Source organism: Mercurialis annua, linkage group LG7 (assembly GCF_937616625.2).
Source record: "Mercurialis annua linkage group LG7, ddMerAnnu1.2, whole genome shotgun sequence".
Lineage (NCBI taxonomy): Eukaryota > Viridiplantae > Streptophyta > Magnoliopsida > Malpighiales > Euphorbiaceae > Mercurialis > Mercurialis annua.
This window is the reverse complement of record NC_065576.1, coordinates 42562312-42589100: the sequence shown is the minus strand read 5'-3', so window position 1 is coordinate 42589100 and position 26789 is coordinate 42562312. Positions and strand designations below refer to the sequence as shown.

Below are 26789 nucleotides of genomic sequence, written 5' to 3'. Positions count from 1 at the left end.
TAGAAACTAGTTATATCAAACATACGTATTACTATTATATATGAAATCTAATTTATATATTTATCACTCAAGCAACTACTCCATCCGGTTCATAATATTTGTCGCATTTGGCCATTTCACATAAATTAAAAAAATAATAAATATATCTTGATCTATATGCTCTTTTACTAAATTGTCCATGCTAATTACTACTTTTTTATATTTGACTAATGTTTTTATTTTTATTAAATTATTTATTGCTAAGGAAAAATTTGAAAAATGACAATAAATACTCTTTTGATATTCTAAATATAACAAATATTATGGAACAAAAAAAATTTCTAAATGCGATAAATATTATGGACTGGAGGGAGTAATATTTATAAGTTTGAACTACGTACTTATACCAAGAAAAAAGATGTGTCACGCACTATACAATACTAGTGTGTACCATGCAATCCCTGGTAATGGCAAAGAAAGTAAATATAGTAGTGGGATCTCTAGTCAGATGTCATTTGTACAAATTGTACTAATTTACTGGACCTAAATTAGAAATATTTCCTTAAACTTCATGCTTTTTATTTATTTAATCATTAACATGAAAAAAATATACAAAAATGACCTTAATTTTTCCACCTTGTTGCAAAATGACCTTAATGAATTTTGTGTAGCAAAAATAACCTCAATGTACCCTAACGATGATTTTCCCTAGCAGGGTTTAGGATAGCGAGAAAAATTTCAATTGAACACTTTAGACAAAGTTAGAGTTTATAATTTATTTTAACATGTTAGTTGGCGGTTGCAGAAATTTAACTAAAAATGATAAGTTCTGAAGAAATAAACAAAAGTTAGGTTTATTAACTCCATTAGTTTTGATATGAGGTTATTTTTACGTTTTAAAACTTATTAAGAGTGAATTATCGGAAAAAAAAACTTATTAAGATTATTTTTGTAGTGAAGCGGAAATACAGGGATCATTTTTATACCATTTTCTTTTTACAATTGAAGTTTCAGGTTTACAGTTGAAGTTTCAAGTTTTCTTCATCATTTCTTTCACATTTTATTTAAAATTACTCCTGTAACTTGTTGCTAGCATATCATAGGAGTATTGATGAATGATTAATTATTTTTTTTTATCAAAGAAATGATTAATTAATTAACTGACTTGAATATCAAGTGTAGTTATAATTTTATATTTTAAAAATATATAAATAAAATGAGAAATATATAAATGCAAATGAATAATAACTAATTATTTTAAGATTTTGAATTAAATATAGCATTGATTCCATGATTGTATTTTTTGTTAGCTCATCCGGTTTCCAAGACTTCGCCCTGACTAAAGCTCTTTTTTTTTTTACACTCAATAAATATATATTTTTATCAATTGATAACAGAGTCTCACTCGGCCGGGCGAATATAAAATAACTCCAAATAAGCTAAACAATTTCAAAATTCTCACAACTTTAGTTGAAATTAAGGCGGCTATATAAATTTAACGTTTAAAAAAGAGATTGCTAGAGTATCAAGTGTGATTGAAAATTTTAGATGATTTAAATAGAATGAAAAATATATACATACACATATATAAGTAATTAATAAATACTTTAGAAGTTTAGGTTGACTGTTGTGTTTTATTATGATTGTTATTTTCAATATGTACTCATGAATATACTCTTTGCGGGTATTTTGATCCTTTTGATTTTCATATTAACCTTATTAATAAATGAAATGCCTAACTTTGTTTTTTAAAAGGTTGAACATAAATTGATAAATTCATTGAAGCATATCGTAAATCAACTGAATAATCAAAAATTAAATTAAAGATGAATAATCAAATTATAGAAAACGAAAGAATATAATAGAAATCTAAAAATGAAATTGTGACGACCAAAAAACCAAAAGAATTCAGGTGGTAAAAAATTTCATACAGTACTATTATACCTTTCAAATTTCTATCTTCAGACGTGCTCCGTTCTATATATATTTCAATGAATCAACCTTGATACTTCAAAAAATTGAATTTAAAGGTCGAATAAACGCCAATTTTTTTAGGTATAATTAAAAATTAACACACCAACCTGAACTATTACGTAAAATACTTGAATCGATAAATGTCAAAACATCTGAATTTATCAAGAACCTGTAGTAGAAATTCGAACAAACGCTTTACAGTTTTGATGGAAATAAGAAACACCAGAAACAAACATAAAAACACAACATCAAACCCGCTAAAGATACAATAGATTTCATGATAGAGCGATTAGTTAGAAAAAACAAAGAAATTATAAACACAGATAAATTAAGAGACTAATCGAAGATCATATATTACTCTCTCTAAGTACATTTTCAGTGAGCTAATCTTTTTTTAGGAATTCAGTGAACTAACTTAGTTAGTGACTAATTGCACTTTTCCATGTACAATCTCTACGTCACACTTCTGATATATTGACTATGCAGATAAGATAAGAATTATTTTATACCAAAAAGTGTTTTCGATTTGTACTAATTAATAGTTAAGAAGTTAACGATTATTATTAATTTTTAACATAATGGTTATTAATATTATCTATTAGAATGGAGCTCTTTTAGCACTAGCCATGACCTAACTTGTGCCTTTAAAGTTACTGTATTTGTTTTTACTTGAACCGTTTATATAACTGTAAAGTATTAAATATATGGCCAGTAGTGTAAAACATAAATATATTATACTTGTTTTTTTTTATAAATATAAATATATTATACTCTAAAGAACTAAAAATATAAAATGACAATATAATATTACTAGCATTTGTATAAAAATTACTTTTGTGAATAGTGCGACTATAAAAGATAACTATATCTCTCATATATAATTTTTTATATATAAATAATTAATAGTGGTTGGATATAATTTATTTAATTTACATAATCTTTTTAATTTTTTTGTAGAATGCTATTTTTATATATTTTAGGTAGTGTAGTAATAAAATATTATTTTTTAACTCTAAAAGTTTGTTTGGATGTTAAACATTTTTGTTATTATTAAATAAATTAAATGATGGGGAAAAGTCAAATTTTATTTAACTTTTTATAAATTTATTTTATTTTTATAATGTTATTATAATTTTTTTCAAAAAACAAATCAATCAATTTAAAAATGTCAATTTTTTTAGCTTATAAATAACACCTATTTATTTTTAATGTTTATTTTGATTTTGTCTTTACTTCAGCTATTTATTATAGAAAACTTAGAATTAGATTCTGCAGAAGCTTTTTTTTAATTAACAGTTAAATTTGCAATTTTAAAAAATAAGGTTTGTTAACTAAAAAAATTACTAAAACAATTCAACTAAAAATAAGATTAATTAAATTTACTGAAAAATATGAATAAAATTACTATAATAATATCAGATTGGAATAGCTTTGCAAACTTAATTTGTTTTTAAATATTATAAAAAATAGGAAAAATGTGCCTTTTTAGCATCATTTACTAAAAAAAGGCATAGTTCATTTGATTTAGAAAAAATAAAATCATATAATGAATTCTCAAACGTTTCTGGATATATGAAAATTTAGTGGCTGTATTTTATTTATTTTGAATTTATATTCAACATTATAAAATACATATAATGAGTGATTTTACACTACTAAAAACTGATGATTAATTAGCGACAAAAACAAATATGTAACAAATAGATCGTGACATATTTTTTTCGTCAGTAATTTCCTAGGTCACAAATTCTTTTTTTTGTGACGTCCGTCACAAATCCGTCACAGATTAGTGACGGATTTCGTCCTTCACAAATCTGTCACAAATAGTTTTTCACGTAAAATTTCTAAATTTTAAATTAAAAAATATTTTTTATTAAATTACAAATAACTATTAAGATTAACTATTATTTAATATTAATTTCGAGATTTTTGTATTATCATACTTGAAATTTTCATAAATTTTCAGTTAGGTCATTCAATCTAAAATTGCTTCACCCATAGCTTGTTTAACTGTGAAATTCTCCCGCACTGTATTCAATCTTGACCAATTCAAATTTGATATATATTTATATATAATATATTTAGTTGTAACAAAAAAGAACAAATACAGAGTTAAAAAATATTTTTTTCCAATTTTTTTTAAATAACTAGCTTTAGAATAATTTTTTAAATTACTATTTCCTAATAATTAGTTTTCTAAAAATAACTATTTTTAAATAATATTGTTTACATAAATATTTTTTATTAATTACTTTTTGATCACTAGATTACTAACACGATAAAAATATAAATTTTATTTTTATGCAATTTGTCATTTATTTATATAGATAAGTGTTTCTTTTGCTCATATTATCATTTTTTTCTTCCTAATATGATTGTAAAATTTATATAAATATTGAGACAGTTTTATCTTTTTGAGCATACATGAGGTGAAAAAATAGAAATATTAATTTATAAAAAAAATAAAAATTTAAATGCTGAAATGATATATATCCTTTTAAAAAAATTGAAACTAATAATTTAATATTCTCTTTAATTTATGGGTTAATTGCAAATTAATACACAAACTTTACCCCAGTTTGCAATTACAACACGAACTTTAAAACTTGGCAAATTAGTACACCGATTTTCATTTTTTGGCGAATTGATACACCGAACTGGAAAAATACTAACGTGGATATTGTCATATACAGCCACGTGTTGTTGTATGATTGGTCGGTGTACTAATTTGCCAAAAAAATGAAAGTTGGTGTATTAAATTGCCAAGTTTCAAAGTTCGTATTATAATTGCAAATTAGGGTAAAGTTCGTGTATTAATTTGCAATTAACCCTTAATTTATTGATATGTTTGGAGTCAGAAATAGTCATCCATTGGAAGTCTTCAAATAGGTACAAATTGATGCACGCATAAATGGTCACTAAAAGGGGAATGTAGAAAGGTTCTAGATTGTGTGGATGTTAATTATTTATTTTATTTTCTATCTTTGAATAAAAAACATTTCCACCAATTTTGCCTTAAAATGCTATAAATTCTAAATTACTCAGGTTTTATTTAATTGTTCAATATGACATTTATTCATATTTTCAACATTGTCCCTCCTTCAAATGCAATACAGTCGACCCTCTAATAGTTAATATTCTATAAATTAATAATTCTAATAATTAATAGAAAATTGAGAGAACCAACTTCGTTCCACGTTGGATAATTAATAATTCTATTATTTAATAATTAATAAAATTTAAAATATATTCTACATGAATATTAATTATTAGAGAGATTTTTTTAAAGAAATATATAACAATTTATGATTTATTTGAGGCAATACTAACCTTAATTCATAAAGTGGAAGTTAAAATACCATCAAATTATGACTTTTTTATTCTTTTGAGAAATTTTAAAAAAAGTTATTAGATAAACAACTTAAAGTAAGTAAAGTATCTCTAGTATAAAAAAATATTAAAAATTATTTTACTTTATAAATACAACTTCTTAATAATTATTTTTTAGTTTGATATCAATCGGTATTTCTTAAATTGAATATAAAATTATTTCTTTTAAATTGAGTAATTGTAAAGCGTATTTAGTTAGTTTTTTTATAATATAATATTAATATTAGGTCTATTAATGTAGATGCTTTAAAATATTTTTTATAATTTTTTTTATATAAATTCTATAAATTAATAATTCTAATAATTAATAAATTTTTGATTTACCATGTGTATTAATTATCAGAGAGTCAACTGTACAATTGAGTATGAAACATATCAGTTAATTAATATATATATAAATGAGTCTTTCATAATTGATACTTTTTGACTTATTATTTCTCCAAGATATAAAACCATTAAGAATTTTTTTTAGTCCAACTTTATATCTTCAAATATGAATGTAAAGAGAGTTTTTTTTTATTCTGAGCAATCAACCTACATTTCCAAGGTTTAAAATTAATAACTAACTAGAGTTTGGTCCTTTTTTTTTTTATAATTTGAAGAGGGGGAAGCGTTTGTGAGAGAAATCGAACCCACAACCTAGCAGTTTTTCTGCTAAGCGCTTATACCATTTGAGCTAAAACTCATTGGTTGGTCCCTTTTGTTAGTACAACTATTAGATAGAGGTGGGCAAAAAAACCGGTCAAACCGATTAACCGAACCGAAACCGCAAAACCGAACCGGAAAATGTGGTTAACCGGTCCAAGAGTTTAGGTTTAGGTTTTAATTTTTGATTTTTATGGTTAATGGTTTAGGTTTAGGTTTTGGAGTTTTAAAAACCGCGGTTAACCGATTAACCGGTTTATAGATAATATATATTTTTATATATTATATATATATATATATATATATATATATATATATATATATATATATATATACATACATACATACATACGTTTGTAAATAAAATATATTTTATAATCTACACACAAAAAAATTCTAAACACAAAAATATATTTAAAAAATATTTTATTTATCAATATATTTTTATTCTAAAAAATTTTATTTTTCTTAATAAAATATTTACCTAATTGAAATAGGAATATATAAAATTTATATTTTAATAATTAAATAGAATAGAAATTAAAGTTTAATTATTAGACTATATTTAAAATTTTATCTTTTTATATCTAATTTTTTAAATAGTTACATGGTTAAAAACCGCAAAACTGCAAAATCGAACCGTTTTAAATGGTTAACCGATTTAATGGTTAACCGTTTAAAATTTTAGGTTAGATTTTTAATTTTAAAAACCGAACTACTATAGACCGGTTTATATATTATCCTCGTGGACCGGTTAACCGGTCCATGCCCACCCCTACTATTAGATCTTCCAATACAAGCATATAATCGTTCAATGGTTGTTTTATTTAACACTTTATACTATATACTAATCTTTTTATAAATCTGAGAATGATTAATAAATTAGAGTGTATTTTACATAAAATTAACTAATTTTTGTTTATTTTTCTTATACATCACCTAAGACTTCTTTAAATTATTCAATTTGCATTTTGAACATTTATGAAAGAATGCTTAGAATCCAACGAAAAACAACAAATAATAAAGAGACAAAAAGCGGTGGATTCTTTCCGAGTAAACACCAACCAACAAATGTGTTCACTTGCAATTATTATACACCATTCTTTGCAATTTGGACCGTCCGGAGAAGAAGCATCCATGAACTTCCCTTCATATCATCATGTGTTTGATTGAGATGATAATATCATGACAAACGTATTTCTTGTATCATAAATTTTTTGATTGAAATGATAAATATATTTTTTAAATAATTATGAAAATCTGATTTGTGACAATTTATATATCTAATTCTCATTTTATATTTATTTTTATTATTAATATTTAGATTTGATTTTATAAATGATTATTTTTAGATAATTAATCTTTTATTTCAATTGACAAATATAAATGAATTTAAAATGAGGGTTATATGACCAAAAATATTTTTTAATTGTAGATTTATTATATTTACCATAAATTATAAAATTGATGGATTAAATTGTCACAAATTATTTTTAAATATATTTTTAATTCATAAAAAAGGAATATATTTATTATTTTGGACAAAAATATAAATATATGAAATCGTTTGACCTAAAATCACTATTCAACATTCACCTTATATCTTAGTTTTTTTTAATTAATTGATTAATTATTTTAATATATTTGGCATAATGTTAAAGACTTTAAAATGAAAAAAATAATAATTTTACTAACAAATCCATTCAATTAATTATTTAAGTACAACATGAAGTAATTATATATTTATGTAAATGGATAGTTGAGGTGATTGATTCTCAATATATCCAATCTATCTTCTCATTTATTTTAGTGATTAAAGTTTGATTTATTTTATTTTAACGGGATATTTTCCCACCTATATATATACATCCATGACAACTGATTTTTGCTTGAAAATTTATCACGCGAGCATGATTTGATCTAAAACTTCATGCTGAAATATAATTCCGCACACGTGATAGTAGACAAAAAAAGCATAAACCGATTACCACATGACAAAAATAAATATAAACCAATTGCCGCATATGCATTTTTGGCTAAAAATATCCATTACATAAAATTAAAATTCGATAACTAAAATGAAATAGAGTTTGATCACCAATTGAAATAAAATAATGAACATAAAGCTATGACTATGAGATGAAAAATTCAAGTACCCACTTAGCCATTTTGAACGAACAAAAGAAGACATATATACACAAGAAGAAAGAATATATGAAATGGTACAAAGCTAGCTCCAAGATTGTTGCAACAAGGCATAGTGCTACAACAGAAATATGAATGGTGTAAAACAAATGAGTTAGATTACTCAGAATCTTTGTAAATTGTGCATAGACTCACTCACTAGTCACGCCACTATTGAAACTACGTACGAGAGAAAAGTACCGATGGTTCCATCATGATTCAACTCAAGAAAATTAATTTAAGACTAAATGGGGTCCCAATATCCATGGGGTCTAGCTGTAAAGCCCTGAAAACAACTCATATTTTCAAGATTTATTAAAAACTAAGTCCAAAAGAGTTAGCCAAGTAGTAAGCACAGCGTCAGCCGCCTCTACTTCAAACTTACAAACTAGTCCTCGTCATGTCGCATACACTCGCACATGCTCTATTTTCTTGTCACTATATATGTATATGATATGCAAGCATGGAAATAAAAAGCGCCAAAATAAATAATATCGAAATAAGAAATATTTCAATAATTTTTTATATTTACATTTTGATAATTTTGTCAAAAATATTCTTGAATAAATCCGACGTATAAAATTTACTTGGAGTTTTTCTTTTTTAACTGGATTCACTTATAAAACAACATGTTCCAACAAGAAACGTGTTAATTGAGATTTGGGTATTAACTGTTTCAATTTATAATTTAATAAATCAGATTGTCCAAATTTTGTATTAGGAATATATTTAATAAAATAGTCTAAAAAAAATATTATCCATAACATAACATAAATGCGTCATTCCAAATCAGCTTCTATATAAACCCACCAAATTATTCAAGAAACCATATGCATTCATTCTTGGATATCCAACACAACAATGGAGGTTTCAATAGATGAGATGAAGAAGAGCACCAAACCCCATATCGAGCTCGTAATCGACGTTAATTCATCGACCGAACCGCAACAACCAACAACAAAAACATCACATTTTTGTTATTCTTTAAAGATCATTAAAGGGTCATTCATTTCCATTCTAGCTAGGTTTCATGCTGGATACTTTAGAATAAGCTTATCTCTGTGCAGTCAAGCTTTGCTATGGAAAATTCTCGGAGACGGATCGATCGATCATGCGCATGCTTTTCGACGAGTGTTTCAATTTTTTCCATCTACAGCTTTTATCCTTCTTTGGTCAATGGCATTATTTACAGTTGCTTCACTCTCGTTTCTTTATATTCTTAGATGTTTTGTTCACTTTCAAATGGTGAAAACTGAGTTCATGCATCATGTAGGGGTTAATTACCTATTTGCTCCCTCAATTTCATGGCTTCTTTTGCTTCAGTCCTCACCTTTTTTCACTCCAAAATCTACGTACTATCTTGCTCTCTGGTGGGTTTTTGTTGTCCCGATCTTGATTCTTGATGTTAAAATATACGGCCAATGGTTTACGAAAGGGAAGAGATCGTTATCGACGGCTGCAAACCCGACGAGTCAGTTGTCGGTGATCGGAAACTTGGTCGGAGCTCAAGCCGCAGCACAAATGGGGTGGAATGAGAGTTCTTTATGCTTGTTTTCGTTGGGTATGGCACATTATTTAGTGCTGTTTGTGACATTATATCAAAGATTGTCCGGTGGAAATTGTCTGCCGACAATGTTACGGCCAGTTTTCTTCTTGTTTATTGCTGCTCCGAGCATGGCTAGTCTGGCTTGGAATTCAATCTCCGGAAGTTTTGATAATTTCGCAAAGATGCTCTTTTTTCTCTCCATTTTCCTGTTTTTATCACTGGTAAGAAATATATATGTTAGGGTTTTTATAACTATTTACTTCTAAATTGCAACATAATTTTATATATCTATAACTTTCACTTTTGACAAATATATCCTAACAAATAAAATTTTACCGTTTTGATCCATCATTTTATTGAATTCGAATAATTAACCCTACCAGACAAGACATGTTTTGAATATGCAAATTTCAATTCGTAAAATTAATCGTACCAGTTGTAAACTTTTTTTTAAGAAATATATCTATCAAAAGAGTTAAATTGTGAATATATTTTATATTTTTTTTCTTACTTTGATAGAGATACATTAGGACTCAAATTTCAAACTAAAAGCTTAATTATAGGTATTAGTCTCTATATTGACAATGTGAGGAGAAGTAAAATTAAAATTGAATTATTATATTGTAATCGGTTGTGTTTATGTCTCAAAAGAAGCTTTCAAGTAGGACCACAAAAATCTTTGAACTTTGAAACATATGAGTTCTTGAGGCTACATATAATGTGTTCACATCAGGGGTATTATTACAAATTTAATTTTCATTTCTAGTAAAAATATTTTGAATATTCATATCAAATTTAACTTATGGCAATGGATGGCATTATATTTTAAACATATATTAATTTATAACTATCGTCTAACAGGTATCGAGGCCACGACTATTCAAGAAATCGACAAGAAAATTCAACGTAGCATGGTGGGCATATTCATTCCCTTTGACAGTATTGGCATTAGCTTCAGCTGATTATGCTCAGCAAGTTAAAGGAGGTGCAGCTCATGGAGTTATGCTCATTTTATCTCTACTATCAGTTCTTGTCTCGCTCGGTTTGATCGCCTTCACCGCCTTCAATACTAACGTTCTGTTTCCGCCCACTGATCCGTCTTTGAGCCCTAACACCACTCATCTTGCAGACACATAGTTTTCAATCTACGTTCCGCTCTTTGGTGCAACTGATACCTGATAGCTGATAGATGATCACCGTCATCGGGATGTAGATTTTTTTTATAAAGTTCTAAATTAGAAATGCAGCACTAGTAGCACCCAATTAAAGAAAAAATGTTACACATAATTTTCAACTGTAAATAGAACTGATGTACCATTTGCTTTATAATTCAAGTGGTAGAGCTATTAAATTCTTTTTGTCGTCTATCGCTCATTTATCTTATGTTATCTATAGATAAGAATTTCATTTATATTTGGATATAAAAGATTGTTGGATTTGTTTTTGAATAGTGATGCTTGATCGTTTCAAAAGATAGGAAATTAAAGGTTGATGAAGAGAAAGTAATGATAAAAAAGATTGTAGTATAATTAAGGTAAAATGGATTCACATAGCACAACTATGAGAAATTGATAAATGTATCTTAAAAAATAACAAATTTAATCTAATAATTTTATTTTTTTGAATTAATTATATACAAGCAACCAATGAAATATAAGGAAAGAAATCACCACTAAAAGTCTTAATTTATTCAAAGATTTAAAAGTTTGCGAATATATCTCAATGATCGTTTCATTTTAAATCTATCTAAATTTTTCAATCTATTTAATTGTTCAAATTTTCAGGTGAATTTTTATACTTCAAAAACACATGTTTATAATGCAAATTGAACTCCTAATCCATTTTTAAATCATGGCAAAATAAAATTTTAAATTTTTATTTTTTAGTGATTGTAGTATGTAGGTGAAAGATTGACACCACTAAGAGAGTTCTGCCGAGTATCATTGATGAATCCCAGAGTGCGTTTATTCCTGACAGGCTCATTACGGATAACGCCATCATAGCCTTTGAGTTATTTCACTCGATGAAACACAGGATTAAAAGTAAAAAGGGAGTTGCTGCCCTGAAGCTCGATATGAGTAAAGCGTATGATAGAGTGGAGTGGCTCTATTTGCATCAGGTTATGCTGAAAATTGGTTTTCCCGTCCATTTTGTTAATCTGATTATGACCTGTGTTTCGACCGTATCATTCTCTTTTTTTATTAATGGGAAGGTCAAAGGTTTTCTCAAACCGAGCCGGGGTATTCGCCAAGGGGACCCCATATCTCCATATCTCTTTATCCTGTGTACTGAAGGCTTATCGGCGTTGATTAATAGGGCAGCTCAGACAGGGACCATCCATGGGGTTCAGGCATGTAGAGGAAGTCCGAGTATTACCCATCTCCTTTTTGCAGACGACTGCATTCTGTTTTCGAGGGCTACGTTGGAGGAATGCCGAGCAATTAAGGATATCCTCCGGTTGTATGAGGCGGAATCAGGTCAGCAAGTGAATCTGAGTAAGTCCGAAGTGTTTTTTAGCTCTAAAGTGGCGGAGGATAGAAGGGCAGCGGTGAGGCTTTTGTTTTCGGTTCAGGAGGTGGGGCATCTTCCGAAATATCTGGGTCTTCCTACTGTGATTGGCAAATCAAAGAAGATTATCTTTGCTTCTCTTAAAGAGAGAATTTGGAAGAAACTAAAGGGTTGGAAAGAAAAGGTCCTTTCCCGAGCGGGCAAAGAGGTTCTTATCAAATCTATAGCTCAGGCTATCCCCACCTATATAATGAGTTGCTTTCTTCTACCTAAAACTTTCTGCGATGAATTACAGGGGCTGATTAACCGTTTTTGGTGGGGAAATAGTAAGGATGATAAGAAATTACACTGGGTCAGTTCAGCCAAACTGTGCTCTTCGAAGATGGATGGGGGTCTGGGGTTTCGTCATTTCTATGATTTTAATTTGGCTCTATTGGCTAAACAGGCATGGCGCTTACTCCTTTACCCAGAATCTTTGTGTGCGCGGGTTATCAAAGCCAAATATTACCCTCGTAGTGATGTTTTGTTAGCTGGTTGTGGCTATTCCCCTAGCTATTTTTGGAGAAGTGTTTTTTCCTCTCTTGACCTGCTGAAGGCAGGCTTAGGCTGGCGTGTGGGGAATGGAAAAGATATTAACATCTGGAGCGAGAGATGGATTTGTGGCGACCTGATCAATCGCCCGCTGTTACAACTACGCCTACCGCCGGAAGCGACAGTGAGCTGTCTTATTGATGAAGATTTGAAAATGTGGCGACGCGACATGGTCGAGACCTCTTTTCTTCCTTTCGAGGCGGAAAGAATAATGGGGATGGCTGTCAGTCCAAGGTTACCTGCGGATAAAAGGCTTTGGATTCACTCAAAGAATGGTCGATATTCAGTTAAATCGGGATATCAAGTGAGCCAACGCCTCTCGCGTCTGGTTAATCAGTCCAGTGGGTCTTTTTCTTCTAGTTCTGCGAACTGGAAACTTGTTTGGAGGCTTAATGTTCAGCCTAAGGTGAGGTATTTTTTGTGGCGAGTGTTGTCCAACATTATTCCCTGTTTTGATGTTCTTCGCAGTAGAGGTGTTATGACGGATGGCGCATGTCCTCGTTGTGGGAATGCCTCAGAGTCAATTCTGCACGTCTTTAAGGAATGTGGTTGGGTTAGAGGGCTTTGGCTGGCCTCCCCCTTAGGCTTGCGCGTTGATGCTCTAGATGCCCAGAACTTTGCTACTTGGTTTGATTTGATGGTGCAAAAGTTGAGCGCGGATCACTTGGAGCTGTTTGTTGTCATGTGTTGGCAAATTTGGCACTCCAGAAATAAGATGCTACATGAGGGGAAGCTAGATTCTGTTGAGTCCATGTTGATTAGTTGCAGAGCTGGGCTACTGGCAGTAGATGACTTCCAGGGTGACCAGGTTGTCCAACCTCCCTCTTATACTCCAACGACTGGCTGGATCCCTCCAGCGCCCAATCTGTTCAAAATTAACTCTGATTTAGCGATGGATGCGAATGGAAGGAAAGCTGGTCTTGGGATTGTAATAAGAAATAATGAAGGCCAAGTTTTAGTGTCTGCAGGGAAGTGTATGCCAGCGGTTTGCAGTGTGGAGTATGGCGAAAGTCTTGCTGTTTTATTTGGATTACACATAGCTTTAGACTGTGGTTTGATAACAGTTGTTGTGGAATGTGATTCCTTGTCTGTTGTCCAGCATTTGCAGCGAGGGGTTTGGAACGACTCTCCTCAGGGTTTGATTATAGAGGATATAGTGTCGTTGTTTCCGAGGTTTAATTGTATTAGTTTTGTTTTCACTCGTCGAGAGAATAACAAAACGGCTCATTCGATAGCTAGATGGGCTTTATCTATTCCGGATATTTCTGTGATTATGGAGGATGTTCCAAATCATATTCGAGCTTGTATCACCGAAGATTTTCCTTCGGTTTCTGATTTTTAATCAATAGCTCAATCTTTCGATAAAAAAAAAAAATTGGATTAATTTTCTTTGAAATCATTAAATTGGAATTTTACAAATATTGAAAGTTTCGAATAAATTTAGAATAGGCTGAAAATATTTTGTTTTTCTTCAAGATGAGACCTTAATAATTATAATTTTTTTAGGAAAAACTGTTCCTAAAATCCATGTACTTTCCATAATTTTTATTTTGTTTTGAGGCATTTTTATTTTTTATTTGATCTAAGTATTTTTAAAAATAATTTTATAAAGTCCTTTTATTAACAAATTGCAGAAGTCTGAGAGATCAAATAAAATTGTTTTTAAAAGTATAAGAATTATGTAAAGAAACAAAAAAACCTTTATAAAATTATTTAGGAAAGTGTAGAGACCAAGTGAAGTAGCAAATAGAGATAAAATAAAAATAAAAAGTATAAGTACCTTAAGATAGGTTAAACTTTGCTTTCACTACAAATTGGTACATATTTATATAAACATTCAAAAATTTATTTTATAGTATTATAGAATTTAAATAATTTTTTACAGATAATTTCTTAAATTTTCACGAGCTTTTCTCAAATTATAAACTAATTTATCATAAAAATAAAGAGAGAAATATATATATATATATATATATATATATATATATATATATATATATATATATATATATATATATATATATATATATATATATATATATATATATATATATATATATATATATTTTAATCAATTTTCTAGATTTTTTTTATTGCTAAAATACACACACACATTATAAAATAGCTCGAGCACATTGATAAAATACATTATATTTTATTTTGATAATTATAATATATGTTTTATTCATGATATATATTCATCAATTTTAATATAATTTTATATACATTGATTTATTTTGCCTAAAAATAAATTTATATTTTTCTCTTGTATATCAATTTAATTACAGTATCGTATTTCTGGATCCAATTTAATTTACAGAGAGAATAAAAATATCTATTTGAACAAACTACAGAAGATAAAATATTAGTTGAAAAGCCATTTTGATTAGATATAAATTCTCAGTGCCCTCCCAAATAGACTTAAAGGTTGAAATGGATTATAGTTACATTTTCGGAAAAGACATGGCATACAATTCTCTTCACCATCTAAAACGGATGTTCTCATTTTTCTGATGCCTAAGGAACATTTGAATTAATGAAGATGGAAAAATGCTTACTGGATAATTTTTCCCAATTTACGGCTAATTCTATCTAGGGTGACAATTCGATCAGTCGATTAAATGAATTAAATTTTTTCAAATTTACCAAACCAAAATTTGATCAGCTTAAAACCGAAATCAACTGGAGTTATACTTTGATCCAAACTGGACTGACAAAAAAACAAAACTATACCTAATCGAACCAAAAGAATATGAAATATTAGTCGGTTTGGTTAAAAGCAATACAAATACAAAGAAAAATAATTAAACATTCAGTTTCAGTTTTCCTGTTTATATGAAAACCAAACCAAAGAACAAAATGTTTACAAAGTAAAATCAAACCATTAAAAATTTTAACTGAACCGACTGAATAAACCAAACTTTAAACTTAAAAATAATATATTATAAAATTAATAACCTTATTAAATTCTCAAAGGAATATATATCCCAAGAGTTTTTAGGCAAAAGATTAGTTATTTTTTTCTGAATCTAGAAAGTAATATTTTTTAATGTATAATATTATTTTAATAAACCAACGAGCTGTAACTCAAATAGTATAAGCGCTGGATGACAAACTGCCAAAGTTGTGAGTTCAGAATTTCAATAGATATTAAAAAATTCTTTAGATTGTTGTTCGCAACGTAGGTAAAACGAATGAGAGAAGGATTTTGTTTGAGGTGTGCATGTCACTGCTCTAAAAAATATTTTGCCAAAGTTGCTGTATGCCCTTGGATACAACAAACTCTTTAGTATAAAGTAGCAGCAGAATATTTGACATGTTAGTATCTAAAAGAACAAAGGGTCAACGCGCCCCTTAAACTTATAACATGGGGTCATCTAACCCAATTTATACTTTTTTGAGCAACTAACCCCAAAACTCTTCAATTTTGAGTCAAATAACCCATAATTATATTTTTAAAATGTGTAAAATATAAATCGGAGGCGATGGATGCAAAAAGGTAATTAGATATTTCCCTAATTGTTGCGATATAATTATTCTAAACCTATTTTTTAAAATAAAAATATAAATTATGGGGTTATTTGACCCTAAAATGAAGAGTTTTGGGGTTAGTTGCTCAAAAAAGTATAAATTGGGTTAGATGACCCCGTGTCACAAGTTCAGGGGGCGCGTTGACCCTTTGTTCGTATCTAAATCAATCCAGCTAATTTAATTTAAATAAAAGATAGAAATAAACGTTGTAACTAAAAATCATAGTGGCTAAAAATCAGAAAGCTGTATGACTTAATTTTTAAGTTAATAAAAATATGTTTAATGGTTTAGTAAAAACGTGTTGCGCAATTTTAGAGATTTATCCGAACGAATTTAACACTATGTAAGCATAACAATTAAATAATTGTATAAAAATTATTTTCGGATTGCAAAAAGATTATAAAACCTTGGGCCAAGTCTATCCAAAATTCATCGATTTTTCATGGCTTCTTTAAATAAGTACCCTACATGGCTATAATTAATTAGATTTTTACTGTTGACCAAAAAAAAGTTGATGACATATTTTTTAAGTTTCTAAATTGCACAAATAACTTTATGATATTTGAGGATTACTGTCAACTATAAAAAAGGAAGGAAGTGATTAATAGAATCAAAATCTCCTACAAAATCTCAAAGCATAAATATATAGCAATTAATATTGAAGAATCTTTAATAATCCTTAATTATAATAACTAATAATTTGAATTATATGCCATAAACTGCAAAAGGGAAACCAAAAAAATAAAATGATTAAAAAAATAAAAACAACAAGCATTTGAGAAACAAAAAAAAATAACAAAACAAGAAATTCATCAACTCATCATAAACAATTAACAAATATGAATACACAATATAAATTCATTTATTTGTAAAAAAAACTGATATACTGTCAATTTATATGTAGTTAACCACTAATAAATTAAATTTAATAAAAAAACTATTAACATCATAAAATCATTTTTGGATAAATCTAACAATAATATATCCTAAAATTAACAGTACACCAAATTAGTTAACTGTCAGTTAACCAGTAATTACTTATTAGTTAACTTTAACTAACAAAAAAAGATAATTAATAAATTTTTTATTTTATATTCAATATTCAAACAAAATACGGTTTGGTTAACCAGCGGCATGCAAACAGGTTACTAACGGTAAATTTAAAACAAATTTTGTTTAAAATACAAAATTCAAATTTACTAATGATTTATTCAAAATAAATTTTATTACAAGTTTACCAACGGTTAACCCAACGTTTACTAACAGAGTACTAAATATAAAATTATTGATGTCCATTAGTAAATCATTGGTTAACCAATAAACAACTACAGATATATAAGTGAAAAAAAAATTACAAACAGAAAATCAATAGCATCATTGGAAGACATCCAACATTTTACCCAAAGTTAACCATTAGTGTATTAAAAAATAAAATTATTGGTTTACAATTAGTACACCATTGGTTAACCAACAAGAAACATATATAACACTAAAACAGAACTAAACATAACATTTAATGTTTAGTAACATTTAACCAACATCATAAAACAAGAAGCTTAAACAGAACAAAGTAACATTTTGTTCACTAATAACAACTGTGTTCATAAACAAAAAAAAAACAAATAAATCTCTGTTGACCAAAATCCAAGCGGCGGCGTGGATCATCACCTTCATCGATCAAAATCAGCGGCGGTCTGGATTTGAAGCTGCCGTCGTTTGTGAATAGATGGCCGACGTTTCCTCAGAACCAAAATATGAAAATGGAAAGGACTTTCACGGCAACAACTACTTCCTCAAGCCGATTGGAAGGAAAAGACGCTTATTTGAAGAAAAAACAAGAGATTAATTGCAGAGAACCGATGTAGCCACCATTTTTAAGCGAGATCTGCCTCAGATTGTAGAAGCGATGGCAAACTCTTTTCTCTTGTGCATCAAAAATTCTAAATGGGTAGGTTAGATTGATGAATTAAATGGTTGAAGATAGTGGAGAGTTTAATGGCAAGAATCTCGCATGAATCTTAAATTACCAAACTTGAAAGATTGTAAAATAGTTTTCCCTTTTAATGAAGGTACAAAATAGCAATAATAAAGGTTATTAATTTAAAAATAAACTTAGAAATTGTATTTATCAAAAGAGAGATCGTATATGTCAAAAGAGAAATTGTGACCCGTATATTTGAGAATAAATTAGGCTTAGCCCGTAATCTGTGTAATTTTCTCATTTTTCATCCTCCACCCCACACTCATTCCAGAAAAAAGGGAGGGCTAGCCCATTGCTTCCCTTTCAATACTTCACAAGCCCATAATTGAAATTCACTAATAAACACAAAATAAATATAAGTAGTGTACACTTTTCATGTGGAAATTGGTCTTTTGAAAAATTACAAAACAAAAACACAACATTTCTTTGCTATATAGGGGCACTATCTCTTGTCGATTTACGATAGTTGTATTCTGACGAAGTATTCTATCAACTACATCATGTTAAATTATTGACGCTACGACCTGCCTGACAGTTTTTGGCAATAGTTTTATGTATCCGTCGGTTAAAATTCATCGTCAAATTTGTTGTTTTTGAAACACTTACCGATTGCTACATAGTTGTGCCACTTTTGCCAACATATTTTAGCGAAAGTTGTAAACAGATGAAGGATTTTGTTGGTAAAACTACACTTCCCACAATATTTTTGGTGACAATTTCTACTAAAATTTTAAAAAAGGGGTGATAAACAATTTCAAAGACACATTAACTAGTTAAGCTAAACCTACGAAATTCCAAGTGAGAATCAAGTAACCTATGAAAACCCAATACCTAGCACAACCAAAACAAAAACACAGCTTTTGTAGCTGTTTTTGAAAGTGCAATAAATACAAAATAAACAGAACCCAACATCCCTTCTAAGCTACCCACACTAAATCCATAAATGCTGCCTCAACTTATTTAATAAAAAAGCTTCATATTTGTCTCCTACGGACCAATTTCAGGATTCTTGTACCTTGTCAACATTAATATTTCCAACTTCTTTTCTTATTGGGTAGTTGAACTCTTTTAATTTCACTTATTTAATGCTATATCTGCCCACTTTTTTACTTTTCTTGCAATTTGGTTATTTCCCTTTTTAATAAACACACTCATTTTTTCATTCTTCCCCTCTTCACTCTCTACTCTCCATCACTTCTTCTCTCATTTCTCATTTCAGAACATTTTCATGTTCTTTCTGCATGCCCTACATATATTTCTCCATGCATTTTCCATTTTACGGAAGCTTATCTAGTCTTACATTTTGCCATTTCGTTTCCGTTTACGGAAACAAAAATTCCATTTTAAACTAACATATATTAATTCTACTAAAAATTAGGGTTTCGCCATTTTCTGATCGACGTTTTTCTTTCTGATATTTCTTGTTTTCGCGCTGCATAGATTATGTTTTTATGTAATGCAAATAGATATATGTGATTGAGAATATGTTGGTTCAACGGGATATTGGTCCGGTTCAATAAGAAAACAGTGTTCAAAATGTTGTGAGCTCTGCTTTTTGATTGAGCCGTGCCAATATCACGTAAATTGCCTTCTCTTTTACTACTACTCACTCATTCATTTCTTCATGGATTTCAGGTAATATTTACTTTTGGCATTGTTTTTTTTTTTTAATGCATATCACTCTTCTAATTTTATTTTAATAAAAGAATTAAGTTAATAAATAAAGAATTCTTTTGCATATAATTAATGTTTCGAAGTCTCATTGATTTTATAAGTAGTCTTTTCCTTGTTTTTTATATTTATTTACGATTCATTAATTTACTTTTTTTTTTGAATAAAAATGTAAAAATAATATACTTAATGTGTTTTTTATATAAATGATACTTTGTTTTGTTTAAACAAACTTTTTAAATATAAATATTAGAAGAACTCATTGCTCTACAAATCCACTTATTGATAGTAATCAAAACGAACTTAGAATTATTATATATGATATCATATTTAAATCAAAAATTGGTTTCAATAATTTATTATAATAATTTTGTAGAATATAGTAAATTGATTCTATTTTCAACTTAAATAGTAATAAACAATTAAAATCTATATGACATGAGAAAATTATAGTAGAAAAAATGTATACTATAAAACTATTGCAGATTTAAAGTATAGTTATTAAATTACTAATTCTCTTTATTTAAATGAATATCAATCAATGAAAAATTAGAAAAATATGATAAACCTTGGGCTTAAGAATTTCAATCAATGATAAATTAGTCTAATTATATTAATTTATAATGATGTTATCAGTGGTTCACATTGTTCTTTTTAGGCTTAATCGTAGAAATATATTTTTTATTTTATGATTTATACTTTTAAAATCTTTAATTTTAAGTCATTTTTTAATATTCAATTTTATTTGTAACTTTTATGTAAATTGGAGTGAAAAAAAGTTTAAATATACTTTTCATATTTGCTTCATGTTCGAATTTTTAATAGTAAAAAAATAAATTAAAAGAATATGAAAAAATATGAAAAACATAATTAATTGTTTTTTATTTTATAATTTGACAAAATAATTATTAATTGAAAATACAAATAAAATAATTATTAGTTAAAAATACAAATAAAATAAAATAAAATTAATGAAAGCCAAAAAAAATGAATATTTGTAGAAAAAGAGGTTTTTATTTTAATTGCCCATCCGGTTTTTAGGATTTTGCCTTAACTAATCTGGATCTGACCCGCTTCGCGCATTTAGTATGCTAAGTGAGTTTGTAAGCGGAGATTTTCTGTATTCACAAGACTAGAATTTGAGATTTTATTTAAGCGATATCGAACCGATTATCACTTATACAAAGAGTTTTTTTCAAATCGTACTATTGATAACTCCACATTTCTTTAGCATATTGCAATCTTTTATAAGCGGTTATGGAAGAGTTTATTACCCAATAGGGTTTTTTTTCAATGGTTTTAATTATTATAAATCCTTAGACTAGGCAAGACAAGCTAGGGTCGAAGTAGTATATTTAGTATACCCTATGCATGCATCAATTGGGCAGACGGTTGCTAGCACTAGGAGATTCCCTGCCAAATACAATTAATTGATATGGCCTCTCTCCATTAATTTCCCTGCAGGTTGTTGCATTGCATATGCTTATTAACCCTCCTTATAGCTTTTTTTTAGGTAAAACAATTTAATAAATTTAAATTTCTGATCAAAAATGATAAAAGTATCTGTAGAACATATTTATGACAATCTCATCCATTAATTATGCAATTTTTATTAATTATGTTCGATCCGTAATTTGAATTTTTTTTGGAATATATTGTTAAAATTGATAATTTAGTTTTCATGAATGATTATGTCACACAATTAACTTTTAATTTTAGGTTACAAAGGGGTATGAAGTCACGGTGGATTCAAATTAAATTGATAGATTATTTACAGCCTTTTTTAAGGATATTTTTTTTATTTTAGTAAGTAATTATATAAACCATTAACATTATTTTGCTGTTTTTTAGTCATTAAAGATCGCACGAAATTGTGTAGCTCATTATTCTACCGTTGCTATAAAAGAAATATCAACTAGGCCTGGCCACTTTAGATTGGCATCGATGTATAACTTGCTTAACATATATTATTATTAAATCTTTTATCCATTTCGGTTCAGAAAAAGTTAATTAATTAAACTAATTAAATATATAAAATCTTATACATTTTTAGTTTTTAATATTTAACTAATCAAACAATAGAATTGCCATTGTTACTTGAGCTAAAAGCTCCTATACTGTAACAAACTTAATGTTGTTTCTCTGCAACTATATGACTAACAAACACTAAAGAGAAAACCACAAAAATATTACTATTTAAATAGAAAATAACAAAAATACACACCAATCTAATAATTTACATTGATACCAAAAAAAATAAAAGTTTACATATTCTAACCAAACCACTAAGTAGGAGACACATATGGCACAAATAAAAAGCAAAAAAAAGGTCAAAAACGTGTCCTAACTGGTCAAAAACGCGTCTGGCATGCGTCAGAACCGCGTCTGACACGCGCGTCAGTGACGCGTCAGCGCGTGTCAGCGAATTTCAGCATGTCAAAATAATTTAAACATGTATCAACTATGTATCTGCTATGTATCTGGAATTTGTCACTGATTCATTTTCTCATATTTTTAAAAATATAAATAAATAAATAAATTTATGCGTGTATATATACACACACACATATTATTTTATGTACTATTTATGTGTATATGTATAATATATTTTAAATTTAAAGATATATATATATCACATGCTTTAAAAATGCATAAATTACGTTATAAAAAGTATATATATATTATATATTATATAATAAAATATACATATCTATCACATATAAATTGCTTCTAATATGTATTCAATATATGTATTTAAAAAACGTGTATTCCTATTAAATATTTGATGCTTGCTCCGTCCTTTTATTTTTCCATGTTGCGCGAGGTTTTGCTTTTTAGCTCAATTTATTGTTTATATTTATAATGTATTTACGATGTATACAATGTATTGCAAGATATAGATGATACATCGGTAATGTATTAAAATTTTATTATTAATTTTTCTCATATATATCTATGATGTATCGATGATGTATTTATGTGTATCGGTAATGTATTATGATGTATCAATAATGTATCGGTCATTTTAAAATTTATTTCGTTAAAATAATCTAAAAACTTTAAACATGTATCTGCTACGTATTGGAAATGTATCATCTATATATCACTAATACACACATGTATCGGTCAATTTGAAAATTATTTTGTTGAAAATAATTATTATGAGTTGGAGATGGATTCTAAAAATTATAATCAATGGTGTATCAACAAAATTCATTTCGTTGAAATAATAATAATAAAAAAAGAACATGTATCTACAATGTATTAATGGTGTATTTTATGATGTGTCGACAATTTATCTGCAACGTATCGGTGGTGTGTATATACGATGTATACATTATGGATATATCTAATGTGTATAATAATGTATACACAATTAAACCAATAACTATATAGTGCTTTCACTAAATTTATCAACAGTTTAAGTTAATCTCAAAAACAGTCTAGATATGTCTCAAAACAATAATAGCCGACATGAAATATATTAAAAATTCGAAAATATAGAAGCAAATTTACAATTTTTATTTTGCATAAAATCAGATTTTAAAAATTGTTCAATTACATTTCGAAAACATATCACATACAGCTCAAATACATTTTCGATACATCTCCGATACATTAATACGTCTCAGAACCAGATCAACTATATTTATCAAAATAAAAAAATAGTTTAAATTTATGTCGGTCTCATCTCCATTTGTGAGTTCATTTCTCTGCTCCCAAACACGTGAAAATCATCATCATGATATGAATTTCCCTGTTAAACAAAAACATTTTATTTCTTTTATTGTTTTAACTTTTAATTTAACAATCATCAAATTTGAATTTTCCTGAAGTTTTTATCTTTTTCATTTTTAAATTTATTAAATTTATTTATTCCAATACACAATAATATATATAAATAATTAAATAAGAAAAAGTAAGTAAATAAGATCCATAAACAACGACCATAGTAAACTGAATTTATCAAAATATGATAACATATTATAACAAATTTTTTCTAGCTATTCTAATTGAGCTCACAGCTAAAGAATTTAGAGAACTACAAAATTCCAAAAAGTTCAATATAAATTAAAGACAAAAATAAAGAGTAAAAGAACCACCGAGAAATCTTCTATATTAGCAGGAATCGAGCACGGCCAAGATCATCCACACCAAATTCAAAAGTTAAAAACTTTAATGTCAATCAAGCTTAAAAAAGTAATCATCCATCAAACCCATATTAAAATGGCCGTGTCTTGAAACTTCATTTAACCAAAAACCAACAAATTAAAGATCAAATCTTTACACATGCAAGCATAAAACCCATCACCAACAACAAAATTGCTAACCCATTTATCCACAGAAAGATCGGAAGCGGAGATTAGAAGTTCATCTGAGTGAAAAGAGCTAGGCATCAGAGAAGGAGGAGATAGAAGAGGTCTGAATGAAAGTTTCATAGAGAAGAATTTTGTGGAGTAGAGAATACATGTTGAGAATACAAATGGGTATAAAATGTAATAATTATGCCAACTCAGTTATTTAATGTGAAGTTCTTTGGATAGTGAAGAAAACTTATCAAAGTGTTGGTATTAGAGAAAAAAACTACCGCATTTGTAATTATTGTGTAATTTTCTCAACACTTCAATGCAGCAGAAATAACCAAAAACGGGGTAAAATGAAATTTAGTTTATTTTATAAATATAAAAATAACTATTATTCTAGAAATGTCAAGGAATTATACTTATACATTAAAACTGAAAGAAAACGACATAAAATTTGAAACGACAAATATAAAATGTGAAGCTATAGGTTATAAGGGTAAACAAATGGTCGTTGAATCCAAAATATAACCGTTTAATTGCCTTAGGCTTTTACAAGTGAGACAAAGATACAAATGGGACAAATGTTGTAGTAGGTTAATTTGTCAAAGTGATTACGCAAACTAATCATTACATTTTACACATTTGAGATAAAAATTAAGGAAAAGCCAAAATGAAACTTCTACCATTATGTATAAGATAGAGGTTAAATGGAGAGTATACATCCACATTTCCAGGTGTCCCTATGCATGTGCTCATGCAAAAGGTTTAATATGTTTGTTTTACAAAATTCACAGTGCATTACTTCGTTCACAAAATTGCTCCCGTTTTAGGCGATTTTTCCGTTAGGCCAACACTCACACTTCCTTCAAATATTTTCAAATCTTGGAAACTGTTTCACTTATTTTATACTAGTTTAGTCAATATAAGAGAATGATTTTTAAGGAGCAAATCACTTTGAGACTTCTCCTAAATGTTAAAATACACACTTTCATCCTCCTGTTTGAAACTCAAATGATATAATCCTTCATTTCTTTTCATATACAATTCAGTCTTTCAGTCCACGTTTGATGTTAGTCAATTGAGTTAAAAAATTAAATTAAAAAAAAAATTCAAACATTCAAACTTATATTTTTAATATCTAGATAAAACAACATTATTATGAGATTTTGTGAGTTACGGGCTTCAATTTAATTTTTAATATTTATTAATTCTTTCATTCTAAAAATTAAATTAAATAAAAAAATTAAAATTAAGAAAATTGAATTTATTAAACCATTAAATTTCATAAATTTATAATTTATATTTATATTTGTGTCAAAAACAAGTTTAAGATTAAAATAAAACTAAATTTTTTGATGTTAGTCATTTGACTCAGTTAACTAACACCAAAAATAAATGGAGGGTCGTTGACGGAAATTAAAGGAAAAAATTATATCGTTTTATTTTTCAAATAAAAGGAACAAAAAAATATAAATTATAACATATGAGTTTCAGAAACAATGATGAAATCTGGTCGAAATGCAATGGCTAAAAATAATCCATGGACCTTGACCTTTGGCCTCCCTTATAGTAAATCCTCTGAATTTCAAAAACGATTAGTAAACCCCTAAATTATGTGGCGGCGCTCATCATATCCGTTCTGTCTAAAAAATCTGTTAACTCTGTCAAAATTGATGAGCTCATTCTAAAAAATGGCAGCACACGTCATTCGCCACTTCACCAAAAATCCAAAGAAATTTAAAACACTAAACAATACCTCTAAAATTGTTAAAATTTAATTAAAAAAATTAAAAATTAACCCACCCAAACCCAATCAAACCCACCCAAATCAACCAAATCCAACCCAACCACTCAATCTATAACCCCCACCCATTATTTTCCGGCCACCGCCTCCTACAATCTGGCGGTCTTCTTCGAGTCGTTCTTCCATTGAAAGAACATGCCGGAAAAAAATTCTAGCGGCGGTTGTGGGTGAATGCAGTCGAAAAACGATGTCGGCGGTGGGTGGAGGCACCCGAAAAAAGGTAGGTGGCGGTTAGGGATTGAATGGTTAGTTTTGATTCGGTTGGATTCGGTTGGATAAATATTTAAATGTTTTAATTAAATTTTAATAGTTTTAAGGAATATTTTTAGTCTTTTAAAGTTTTTTGGATTTCTAGTGAAGTGGCAGCTGATATAGGGCCGCCATTTTTTTTTTAGAATGACAACTCATCAATTGTGACAGAGTTAACAGATTTTTAGACGGAAGGGTATAGTGAGCGCTGCCATATAATTTAAGGAATTTATTGATCGTTTTTGAAATTTAAGAGGTTTACTGTAAGGTAGGTAAAAAATCAGAGCCCATGGATAATTATTAACCAAAAGCAACGGATGCCATGGATGTAGCTAATGTATATTGATCGTTGACGTGTTGTCATTAATTAAATTAGACTTTCAAAATGTAAAAACTACTATTTGATTAATTAAAAAATCGTCAATAAAATGT

At 28.2% G+C, this 26789-nt stretch overlaps 1 protein-coding gene across 1 annotated transcript; it reads left to right on the top strand.

Moving 5' to 3' along the window:
* The first annotated feature begins 8994 nt into the window (after positions 1–8994).
* On the top strand, positions 8995–11053 carry LOC126656524 (S-type anion channel SLAH1-like). The gene is made up of 2 exons (XM_050351109.2): positions 8995–9939; positions 10580–11053. The coding sequence occupies exons 1-2, from the start codon at positions 9034–9036 to the stop codon at positions 10853–10855; spliced, it is 1182 nt and encodes a 393-aa protein (XP_050207066.1). The 5' UTR covers positions 8995–9033; the 3' UTR covers positions 10856–11053.
* Positions 11054–26789: the final 15736 nt, after the last annotated feature.